Source organism: Bombina bombina, chromosome 5 (genome assembly GCF_027579735.1).
Source record: "Bombina bombina isolate aBomBom1 chromosome 5, aBomBom1.pri, whole genome shotgun sequence".
NCBI lineage: Eukaryota > Metazoa > Chordata > Amphibia > Anura > Bombinatoridae > Bombina > Bombina bombina.
The window spans coordinates 1,064,071,575-1,064,084,863 of record NC_069503.1 but is presented as its reverse complement, the minus strand read 5'-3'; the positions used below and the strand labels follow the sequence as shown (position 1 = coordinate 1,064,084,863).

At 38.0% G+C, this 13,289-nt stretch overlaps 1 protein-coding gene across 1 annotated transcript in view; it reads right to left on the bottom strand.

The window, feature by feature from the left end:
- Positions 1 to 12,987, bottom strand: part of LOC128661718 (uncharacterized) — a 36,915-nt gene extending 23,928 nt beyond the window's left edge. Inside the window, 3 exon segments of the mRNA XM_053715941.1 lie at positions 8,579 to 10,872; positions 10,874 to 12,099; positions 12,175 to 12,987. Coding sequence (XP_053571916.1) covers positions 8,579 to 10,872; positions 10,874 to 12,099; positions 12,175 to 12,987 — 4,333 coding nt within the window.
- Between the last annotated feature and the right edge of the window lie 302 nt (positions 12,988 to 13,289).

Genomic DNA, 13,289 nt, shown 5'->3' with positions numbered 1-13,289 from the left:
CTACTGTTACAACAGATATGAGTGGTGGCACTGGGCAAGTGGGCACAGTATATGCTGTGAGCCTGGCACACATGCTGGCAGGCAGGCAACTGCAATTAGATTACACAAGCAGACTGATGTTTCACAGTCAAAAAAGTTTTTTTTTTTTTTTTTTTAATTTACACTACTGTTACACCAGATATGAGTGGTGGCACTGGGCAAGTGGGCCTGGCACACACGCTGGCAGGCAGGCAACTGCAATTAGTTTACACTAGCAGACTGATGTTTCACAGTCAAAAAAAGTTTTTTTATTTTAAATTTACACTACTGTTACAACAGATATGAGTGGTGGCACTGGGCAAGTGGGCACAGTATATGCTGTGAGCCTGGCACACACGCTGGCAGGCAGGCAACTGCAATTAGATTAAACAAGCAAACTGATGTTTCACACTCAAAAAAGTTTTTTTTTTTAATTTACACTACTGTTACAACAAATATGAGTGGTGGCACTGGGCAAGTGGGCACAGTATATGCTGTGAGCCTGGCACACACGCTGGCAGGCAGGCAACTGCAATTAGATTACACAAGCAGACTGATGTTTCACAGTCAAAAAAGTTTTTTTGTTTTTTTTTAAATTTACACTACTGTTACACCAGATATGAGTGGTGGCACTGGGCAAGTGGGTCTGGCACACACGCTGGCAGGCAGGCAACTGCAATTAGATTACACTAGCAGACTGATGTTTCACAGTCAAAAAAAGTTTTTTATTTTAAATTTACACTACTGTTACAACAGATATGAGTGGTGGCACTGGGCAAGTGGGCACAGTATATGCTGTGAGCCTGGCACACACGCTGGCAGGCAGGCAACTGCAATTAGATTACACTAGCAGACTGATGTTTCACAGTCAAAAAAGTTTTTTTTTTTTTAAATTTACACTACTGTTACAACAGATATGAGTGGTGGCACTGGGCAAGTGGGCCTGGCACACATGCTGGCAGGCAGGCAGGCAACTGCAATTAGATTACACTAGCAGACTGTCCTTAGGGCTTTTTGGGGTGCTGTCCTTACAGCAGAGATCAGATGAGTCCTTCAAGACTGTAGTGGACACTGAATACACTAGCCTAGCTATCAATTTCCCTATTAAATCAGCAGCAGCTACACTGTCCCTTCTCTCACTAAGAAAGCAGCTTCCAAATGAATCTAAAATGGCTGCTATCCAGGAGCTGGGAGGGTCTGAGAGGGAGGGTCTGCTGCTGATTGGCTGGAATGTGTCTGAAGACTGTGAGATACAGGGTCAAAGTTTACTCAATGATGACAAATAGGGGGCGGATCGAACATCGCATATGTTCACCTGCCATTGCGAACGCAAACAAGCTATGTTCTCCGGGAACTATTCGCCGGCGAACAATTTGAGACATCACTACATGCCAAATGTAGTAACAGCACCCCTAGGAGATATGTGTATGGAAGTTACAAAAATATGAATTCATGAACCATTAAGTAACGGCCAATCAGAGTTCATCACACATACATGACTTGAGTCAGTATGGCCTCACAGACATGCTAACAAAATTACAGTATTTTATCCAATCAGATGTACAGATACCATGTCTCATAGTGTATCTTATGTTTGCTTCCCCATATAAAAGTCCATTAAACGTTGCCAATTTTGTCAGTTCTCTAATGCCTGCTGGCATATCTGTTATAGATATATTATCAACTAGCCAGGATGTCTCCCAGGTTCACCCGAGCGGAAAGTGCTGCACTGGTCCACGCGGTCGAGGAGTTTTATCCTCAGCTGTTTGGGACTCGGAAGAGGTTGACGAGTGCGGCGATCAAAACGGCCCTCTGGGTGTCTGTCACCGTTTCTGTGAATTTGGGGATATGTGATGCACTATGTCACCTTGTCAGATGGCTACTAAGGGTCTATGTTGCCATTTGTTTACCCTTGTCAACTCCCTCCAAAGACTGTGATGTACTATGTCACCTTGTCAGATGGCTACTAAGGGTCTATGTTGGCCTTTGTTTACCCTTTTCAACTTCCTTCAAGGACTGTGATGCACTATGTCACCTTGTCAGATGGCTACTAAGGGACTATGTTGGCCTTTGATTACTCTTGTCAACTCCCTTTAAGGACTGTGATGCACTATGTCACATTGTCAGATGGCAACTAAAGGTCTTTGTTGGCCTTTGTTTACCCTTGTCAACTCCCTCCATGGACTGTGATGCACTATGTCACCTTGTCAGATGGCTACTAAGGGACTATGTTGGCCTTTGATTACTCTTGTCAACTCCCTTTAAGGACTGTGATGCACTATGTCACATTGTCAGATGGCAACTAAGGGTCTTTGTTGGCCTTTGTTTACCCTTGTCAACTCCCTCCAAAGACTGTGATGCACTATGTCACCTTGTCAGATGGCTACTAAGGGTCTATGTTGGCCTTTGTTTACCCTTGTCAACTCCCTCCAAAGACTGTGATGCACTATGTCACCTTGTCAGGTGGCTACTAAGGGTCTATGTTGCCATTTGTTTACCCTTGTCAACTCCCTCCAAAGACTGTGATGCACTATGTCACCTTGTCAGATGGCTACTAAGGGTCTATCTTGGCCTTTGTTTACCCTTGTCAATTTCCTTCAAGGATTGTGATGCACTATGTCACCTTGTCAGATGGCAACTAAGGGTCTATGTTGGCCTTTGTTTACCCTTGTCAACTCCCTCCAAGGACTGTGATGCACTATGTCACCTTGTCAGGTGGCTACTAAGGGTCTATGTTGCCATTTGTTTACCCTTGTCAACTCCCTCCAAAGACTGTGATGCACTATGTCACCTTGTCAGATGGCTACTAAGGGTCTATGTTGCCATTTGTTTACCCTTGTCAACTCCCTCCAAAGACTGTGATGCACTATGTCACCTTGTCAGATGGCTACTAAGGGTCTATGTTGGCCTTTGATTACTCTTGTCAACTCCCTTCAAAGACTGTGATGCACTATGTCACCTTGTCAGATGGCTACTAAGGGTCTATGTTGGCCTTTCTTTAACCTTGTCAACTCCCTCCAAGGACTGTGATGCACTAGGTCACCTTGTCAGATGGCTACTAAGGGTCTATGTTGGCCTTTCTTTACCCTTGTCAACTCCCTTCAAGGACTGTGATGCACTATGTTACTTTGTCAGCTGGCTACTAAGGGTCTATGTTGGCCTTTTTTTACCCTTGTCAACTCCCTCCAAGGACTGTGATGCACTAGGTCACATTGTCAGATGGCTACTAAGGGTCTATGTTGGCCTTTGTTTACCCTTGTCAACTCCCTTTAAGGACTATGATGCACTATGTCACCTTGTCAGATGTCAACTAAGGGTCTGTGTTGGCCTTTGTTTACCCTTGTCAACTCCCTCCAAGGACTGTGATGCACTATGTCACCTTGTCAGATGGCTACTAAGGGTCTATGTTCTCATTCTGACTTATTGTTCAAAATTGTCTTATTTTTTTATGTTTTATAACATTCATAAATCATATTTATTATAATAAAAATATCAATCAATTCCCGCCTAGATTTCGAGTTGTGCGTTAGGGTAGAAAAGCAGCATTAAGAGGTCCTAACGCTGCTTTTTTACGCCTGCTGGTATTACGGGTCTTGAAGGTTTAGGGTCACCGCACACTTCTTTGGCCTTACTGCAAAACGACTTACGTAAACTTCGTTAAGTCTTTTTTCTATGGGACTTCCATAGCGCTGATATTACCAGTCTGTCCTGGGAGGCCAAAAATTGAGAGGTACACCCTACCCTGTCAAGCGTCTTAACGCATTTAAAAGTGAGTAGTTATGAGTTTTATGGTACAACGCCGTAACATAAAACTCATAACTAAAGTGCTAAAAAGTACACTAATACCCATAAACTACCTATTAACCCCTAAACCGAGGCCCTCCCGCATCGCAAACACTATAATAAAATTTTTAACCCCTAATCTGCCGCTCCGGACACCGCCGCCACCTACATTATATGTATTAAACCCTAATCTGCTGCCCCCAACATCACCGACACCTACATACTATTTATTAACCCCTAATCTGCCGCCCCCAATGTCGCCGCAACATACCTACATTTATTAACCCCTAATCTGCCGCCCCCAACGTCGCCGTAATTATATTAAAGTTATTAAACCCTAAACCTAAGTCTAACCCTAACCCTAACACCCCCTAACTTAAATATAATTACAATAAATCATTAACTAAATTATTCCTATTTAAAACTAAATACTTACCTATAAAATAAACTCTAAGCTAGCTACAATATAACTAGTAGTTACATTGTAGCTATTTTAGGGTTTATTTTTATTTTACAGGCAAGTTTGTATTTATTTTAACTAGGTAGAATAGTTATTAAATAGTTATTAACTATTTAATAACTACCTAGCTAAAATAAATCCAAATTTACCTGTAAAATAAAACCTAACCTAAGTTACAATAACACCTAACACTACACTATAATTAAATGAATTAAAGGGACATTAAACCCAGTTTTTTTATTTCATGATTCAGATAGATAATACAATTTTAAACAATATTCCAATTTACTTCTATCATCTAATTTGCTTCATTTTTTAGATAACCTTTGTTAAAGAAACAGCAGTGCACACGACTGAGCAAATCACATAAGGAATCTATGTGCAGCCACCAATCAGCAGCTTCTGAGCCTATCTAGATATGCTTGTAAGCAAAGGAAATCAAGAGAATGAAGCAAATTAGATAATATAAGTAGCTTAGAAAGTTGTTTAAAATTGCATACTCTTTCTAAACCATGAAAGAACATTTTTGGGTTTAATGTCCCTTTAACTAATTACAGAAAATAATAAACAAATTACAGATATTTAAACAAATTACACCTAATCTAATAGCCCTATTAAAATAAAAAAGCCCCCCCAAAATAAAAAAAAAAAACCCTAGCCTTAACTAAACTACCAATAGCCCTTAAAAGGGCCTTTTGCGGGGCATTGCCCCAAAGTAATCAGCTCTTTTACCTGTAAAAAAAATACAAACAACCCCCCCAACAGTAAAACCAACCACCCACACAACCAACCCCCCAAATAAAATACTATCTAAAAAAACCTAAGCTCACCATTACCCTGAAAAGGCAGCTAGCTCTTTTGCAGGCCCAAAGTCCCTAACCTAAAAATAATGGATGGACCCGCTCCGCGCCGGATGGATGAAGATAGAAAATGTATATATAGTATAATGTAGGTGGCTCCGGTGTCCGGAGCGGCAGATTAGGGGTTAATAAATATAATGCAGGTGTCGGCGATATTGTGGGCGGCAGATTAGGAGTTAAGTGTAAGATTAGGGGTGTTTAGACTCGGGGTTCATGTTAGGGTGTTAGGTGTAGACATAACTTTTATTTCCTCATAGGAATCAATGGGGCTGCGTTAAGGAGTTTTACACTGCTTTTTTGCAGGTGTAAGACTTTTTTTCAGCTGGCTCTCCCCGTTGATTCCTATGGGGAAATCGTGCACGAGCACATACGACCAGCTCACCGCTGACTTAAGCAGCGCTGGTATTGGAGTGCGGTAAGGAGCAAAATTTTGCTCAACGCTCACTTCTTGTCTTTTAACAACGGGTTTCTGAAAACTCGTAATACCAGTGCTGCAGATAAGTGAGCGGTGAGACAAAACTGCTCGTTAGCACCGCACAGCCTCTAACGCAAAACTCATAATCTAGGCCATAGTCATTAAAATGATAATTTTCTTCTTTATTAATTAATGTCATTTCTAATAACAGATATTTTATGTTGATAATCCTTAAGTGATGCCGACCACAATTCTTAATTTATGGATATGCATTGATAATGTACATTTTATTATTATTTCTTTAGACATCAACATACACATATAATATATTTAAAACAGACTATTATCTGAATGTTGGCAGCACATATATTTTAATTTTCCTGACATCTTATTGTAGTAGTATAACATAAGAAATCACTGTGTGTAATGCACACATTTTAGATGATTCATCTCTCTCTCTTATTTTTGATTATATTTAATTATCCAACAATATATTGCTATAGGTAACATATATTGTCTAAACAATCCACATTTTCATAATGTATATAGTAGCATTATTTCTATGTTAAACTCTGCTGCTTCCTAAATATTTCCTAATCTTCCTATTCTAATGAAATATATATATTTATTACCAACAATGGATTATATTTCACAGTATTATGTTATCTAGCGTTACATTATGTGAAGCTGTGCATTACATGAAACAAACACGCTTGGTAGATAACAATATAGCACATGCTAGTTTTTGAAATAGAAATACGTTTGTTATTGACATGCAAAGTTGTAAAATCCGTCATTTGATTGGATTCCGTTGTTCCGCTATATGGGATGCGCCATGTTGCGTAAGACGTCACATGCAAAGTTGTAAAATCCGTAATTTGTTTGGATTCCATTGTTCCGCGATATGGGATGCACCATGTTGCGTAAGACGTCACATGCAAAGTTGCAAAATCCGTCATTTGATTGGATTCCGTTGTTCAGCGATATGTGATTTGCCACATTTGCGAATGAGAACACAAGTTTAAAACCATGATTTTCTGGGATTATGGATTGTGTCAATCATGTACATTGTTGAAACATAGATGATAAAGAGCAAATAAATATCTATTGATATCTATTGACAGCCGTCTCATGGAAAAAACAAATTAAGGCAATGTGTTGTTGATCCCGAATATATGTTGAGGCAAGTGTTAATCCATGAATATACTCAATCTTGTTTAATATGTTTATCAACAATATTTGCACATTAACAAATAATTAATGTGTTATGTTTAATTTTCTATATTGAAAATTCCTAAACATGCGCATTTGTATTTGAATTAATTTCTCAATATGCATTCACCTTTATCATATGAAAAATATATATGAGATGTATACTTATTCTAGATGTTATGTCCTGATATTTCTTCTTAATGTAAATGCTCAATATTGTGTCATGTATCGATTCCACATTGTTATTCTCTAAATATAGTACTGTGAGCATGTATTTCAAATGTAACTCTTAAAGGGACATGAAACCCTAAATGTATCTGTCATTAGTTATGTTGAACATACAATTTTAATCCGGTTTGCAATTTGAGTAAACGTGAATGTTGTTAAAAATTTTATGCTCTTTCAAAATTATGGGCGCGATCCGATATACGGCGCAGGTTTCGGCGCAAGCGTGGAAACCTGCTCCGCCCGTAGTTTCAGCTCGCAGCTCGAGCTATCTTATATACGGCGCTGTCAGATGCTAAAGTGCCGTAAGTCTGACAAACTAGCGATGTCCAGAAATCTGCGTAAGTACAAATTTCTGGAGTCACCAGTGACTTACGGCACTTTAGAAACTGCCGCCGCATAAAATACTGACTAAGTTATAAAATCACCCGTTACTGTCTAACACGCCTCCCAAACATAGCCCGACACGTATACCCCTCTATCCGCAATCCCCCCTCTCACTCCTAAAAATAAATATATTAACCCCTAAACCGCCGCTCCCGGACCCCGCCGCCAGCTACATATGTCTTACCCCCTAATCTGACCCCCCTACACCGCCGCCAGCTACATTAAATGTTTTACCCCCTAATGTGAGCCCCCTACCCCGCCGCCACCTACATTAACTATATTACCCCCTAATATGATCCCCCTACACCGCCGCCACCTATTTAAACTATATTACCCCCTAATATGATCCCCCTACACCGCCACCACCTATTTAAACTATATTACCCCCTAATATGATCCCCCTACACCGCCGCCACCTATTTTAACTATATTACCCCCTAATATGATCTCCCTACACCGCCGCCACCTATTTAAACTATATTACCCCTAATATGATCCCCCTACACCGCCGCCAGCTATTTAAACTATATTAACCCCTAATATGATCCCCCTACACCGCCGCCAGCTATTTAAACTATATTAACCCCTAATATGATCCCCCTACACCGCCGCCACCTATTTAAACTATATTAACCCTTAATGTGAGCCCCCTACACCGCCACCACCTATATTATATGTACTACCCCCTAATCTGACCCCCTTACACCGCCGCCACCTATATTAAAATTATTAACCCCTAATCTAATCCCCCTATACCGCCGACACCTATATTAAATTTATTAACCCCTAAAATACTAAAATTTCCCTACCACTAAACCTAAGTCTAACCCTACAAATAGCCCTGAAAATGGCCTTTTGCGTGGCATTGCCCCAAAGTAACCAGCTCTATTACCAGCCCTTAAAAGGGTTAATATAGTTAGTATAGTTATTATATTATATATACTAGTGTTAAAGCCCGTGTACACGGGCCAAAATGTGGTTTTAATTTTTTATGTTTTTATTCCAAAAAATAACATAAGATATAAACATTAATGTAGACATAAAGTCATATTTTTATTTATAGTAAATTAAAATAAAATAAAGTTTAAAATGTACATGAAGAATATTGTTGCTCTAAATAATACAAAATTACTTGTAACTAAATAAAAATACACAACTTATTTATTTATTTAAAGTATATTTCTTTAAAAACAATGTTTTTTGTAAAAATTTTATCACTGTTTGGTAATATCTTTCCTTGCTTTGAACTTTGAAGTATCTTAATTTTGACATCAGATGATGTACGAACTCGAGACATTGCAACATAAAGTTGTCCATGACTGAATACTGGTTCTGGAAGGAATATTCCAACTTTGTCTAACGTTTGACCTTGTGATTTGTTGATGGTCATTGCAAATGCAAGTTTGATTGGAAACTGTCTCCTTCGTAAAATGAATGGTAGTTCAGTGTTGGCAGGGGCTAAATCTATTCTTGGAATAAACACCATTTGTTTTTGAGCTGTTCCTGTGAGTACTTCTGCAATTAATAGATTGGGCTTAAGATCTTTAACTATCAATCTTGTTCCATTGCACAGACCTCTTTTTGTGTTCAGATTTCTGAGCAACATAATAATACTTCCCAATTTTATTTTTAACTTATGAAGAGGCATTCCTGATGGAGCTAATTCGTTTAGAAACTCTATGGGATAGTTTTGTGCATCTTCATCTGTCTGATCGTCAATTGAATCTGAACTTAGATATATTTTTTCATCACCATCGAGTATATTTAATACATGCTCATTGATTTGATCAACATGACAATTTTTTGTACACAAAATGGCCTTTTTTGAAAAACTGTGAAGATCAGATGGAAGAAGTCTTTTTCCAAAAATTTCAGATATGATACAATCATGGCATATTAATTTGGAAGGGATCTCAACTAAATCCTCAGGAAGGCCCTCTGAATTATTTAATGAACCCTGTCCTAATTTTAGTAGCCAATTGCTAAATTCTGGATCCACTGAACGCACATTATTCTTCAATTTTAAAATTTTGAATTTATCCCAGTGATCATAGAACTTTATAGTAGCTTCCACAATAGCAGTTCTATTGCAATGAGGAAGAACTGGGAGTGTTTGTCGGAAGTCCCCACCAAGGAGTATAACTTTTCCACCAAAGGGCTTCTTGTTCTGCATAATTTCCTGAAGGAGCTTATTTACATATTTTAGAGCTATACCGGGTGTCATTGAGGCCTCATCCCAAATAAGCAATTGGGCATTACGTATGAACTCAGCATCTTTTGAAGTCATTCTCATATTTGATGTTGATGTTTCCAGTAATGGAATTGGAAGCTTAAACTGTGAATGGTAAGTTCTGCCACCATCAAGGAGATTAGCTGCTATTCCTGTAGAGGCAACAGGAAGAACTCCATCTGTGCGTCCACGTAAAGTACTCAATAATGTTTTATATAAATAAGTCTTGCCACTTCCACCAGGTCCATCAATAAAAAAACATCTGTGTGGTAAATTTTCATTATCAATTGCAGACATTACATTGTCAAATGCAGCTTTTTGCTCGATGTTTAATGCTTCTTGAAGTTGTGCTCCAACTTGGGCTTCCAACTGTGTAACATAGTTGAATTGCATTTCTGGAATGAAGTTTGATGGATTGGGTAGTCCAAAATCTTCACAACGTTTACCATGCAATATGAGAACATTTTGAATATCTGTTAATGCAAAATTTTTGCAACTTTTGCAATCATCGATGTGGTCTTCATGACGTGAATAATCTTCATAAAGATCATGTTTGTATTTTTCAAAGAGTTGTGGGACATTAGGTGGGACAACAAAGATACACAAATAAGCAAACAGTTCCCTCATTTGTTTAGGCATTTGTTCAGATGCTGATTCGTTAAGTGTAAGATCCCATGTAGCGTCGTCATATAAAAGTGAAAGCTTTTGGGCAGCTTCTTTGAATGTGTGACAAACTTGTCCATTAACAGTTCGTAAGTCCTTAAAGGATATTGCTCCTTTTAAGTGCAAGAGCAGTAACCTCAAACAAAATCTCTCCAAATCTGATGAAATATTTACATTATACAATCTGCCAATTGTTGTATCTGCTCCTCTTTGTCTTGGATTCCACTTACGGGTTTTTACATCAAATACAAAATGTTGAGGAATGTCAGAGTAAAAAAATTCACGTGCAGCATGATTATCAACATTCAACTTAAAGTATGCTGTCAAAGTGGTATCCCTGTCTTGTGCCTTTTCTGCAGCTAATTGTACGTTTTCATTATGGAAATATACATCTTGTTCGCCTGGAAGATGAACTTGAAGTCTTATTATTGTATGTGTTTGATGGTGCATCAAAAAACCATACAACCTCCAAACAGCTTCAGGAACACTGACATATCTTGTGTCCAAAAAATTTTGAATTTCATCATGCTGTAGTGTATTATGTTCCTTAATGGAAATATTTGCACAATCGTAACCTTTATATACATATTTGAAGAGATATTTAACACTTTTAACAGAAACACAACTCTACATTTATATGGCAGTTGTATTTCAAGCAGAAGTATGGGCTATATGGAACTACCCATGAGTTGTCAATTTTTTTCCCTTTGACAATTACAGTGGTCTCATTTTTTCGTCTCCGATATCGCGGATATCCATCAACATTAATTAAAGTTTCTTCTTGAAAATTTTTAGGAAAATTCTTGTTGCAATTACCATCAACCATGCATGGAGAATTTAAATTATGTTCTCCACATGGACCGTGTATCATATGCTTTATTACAATAGCATGTAGTCTTGGATAAATATGTTCATCAGGAATTTCAGCTGATATAAAAGTGTCAATGGTTTCAGCATCATTTGGCTTGTCTTCGGCTTTCAATATTAAAAGGATATGAGCATGTGGTAATCCTCTTTTTTGAAACTCTATTACATGCACTTTTGCGCAAGGACTTCCAAGAACATGTTTGTTCAAGATATCATTCAAAAGAGAATTTAATTTGAGATTGAAAACTCTTGCTACCAAATCTGGTCTGAACTCCACTGCTTGACCTTCTAATAGGTTATCAAGTATCTCAGGCCATTTAGGGTTGCAGGTCATGGTGATGAAGTAATCCGGTTTTCCATATTTTCTAACAATGGCCATAGCATCATGGTAGTTTTGGGCCATATTTCGTGGACTTCCCTGAAAAGATGATGGCAAAATAACTGCTTTTCCAGGCATCAGGCCCTGTGCAGCAGCCTCACTTTGAATGTAATCCATTAATCCTGTATATTTTTCAATGCGAAGGTTAGATTGATTTTGACGGATATAGTTGAGTCTGTTGGCCTCAGTCTTGACATAAGCATCAACAAAGTACTGCTGCGTCAACTTGCCAGCACTAAGGAAAGGATTGAATTGATCCCTAATTGAAATTCTGTAAGAGTAGTATTTCATTTGGCTAACTCTTATCCTTGGATTGGTGGTTACTCTTCTTTGTACATCACTAATTGATGTTGGCCTGTAGTTAAGAGCAATGTTGGAACCCCAACTTTGGTCCCCATATGGAAACAACAAAGGATACAGCAATGGTTCAAGATTAGGATCTAAGACACTTATTCTTTCAGTTTTTTTTGTTTGATCTGTAGATCGGCAATGAATAAGAAGGTCACGTTCAAGAGGAGGTTCACCATCAGAATTTTGGAAAATAACAGCAACCTCATTAACTCTTTGTACGTTATATCTTCGGTAATCTAATGTTCTGTCCTACAGAATTACCATTGAAACTTTAGAATTTTGAACTCCATTTAAAGATGCTTCATGTATGCATTCTTGCTCTACCTCATAGAGCATTTTACATGCTTTTGCGAAAGGGTTATACTGAGACATATATGAACTTAACTCCCTCAAAAGTTCAATGTGACATCCTGAATTTTCTTTTAGTGCAGCTCGTTGGTCCGCAGCTTCCTCAGGACTCAAAATGTAGAGTTGTGCAAATTTGCGTTGATCATCATTTTCTGGATGCAAAGCACCAGATCGGTGATAAATTTGTCCATTTATTCTAAAACAGTATGGGCCATATCTTGGAGGTGGTGCAATGTTTGCTCCCATTGATGCAAATGCCAATGCACTATTTATAGAACGGATATTTTGCATAAAATTCTTTGAATGTGTGTGATGTCCAGTCATTAGTTGTTGGATCAGTGGTGAAATTTGTATATGAGGTAATGTTATTTTTCCTTTATTGCAGCATTTATTAAAAAGCTTATCGCTTGGTTGTTCCTCTTGAAAATGCTTCGCCATGCAAAATTTGCAAAAAACATTAAGTTGACCACATGTGTGCATCTGGACATTGTCTTCATTAAATAGTGAATGGTTATAACTTGTGTTATATTGATTAGTGTTAGTGATGTTAGTACTATCTGTATTTTTTTTTCTACGGGCAGCAGAACGTGATCTTTCAATGTCCAGTTTGAGAGCTTTTTCCTGAGCAGTCGTATTGGCCCTACAAATCCGTTTGTTTGCAGAATCCTTGTTACGTAGAGTTACCCTTTGTTGTTCAGTCATATGTGTCCGTCGTATACGTTGAGTTTCTTTTCTTCTGTGTTTAACGTTTTCTGCATCTTCCTGTGTTAAAATTCTCTTAGGAGGCATTCTTCTATTTTTAAATTTTTATGTACTTAATGTTTTGCAGCCTGTTTGTCTCACACTTTTTTTTCTCTCACTCGTAGTGTCTTTATAATTTATTATTTTTTTTATTTATATTTTTTTTTTTGTCTCTACCTTATTTTTGTATGTATCACGGTGTATTTATTTGTGCAGTCTTAGGCAATCTTTATTTTGTTGTAGACATTAGGCGTGTTTGTCACTCTTTACTTTGTTTGAAACACTCTTTATTTTGTTTTATGCACTTTTTTTTAGACACTTTTTTTATGCAGTATATATGTTTTTTAAGG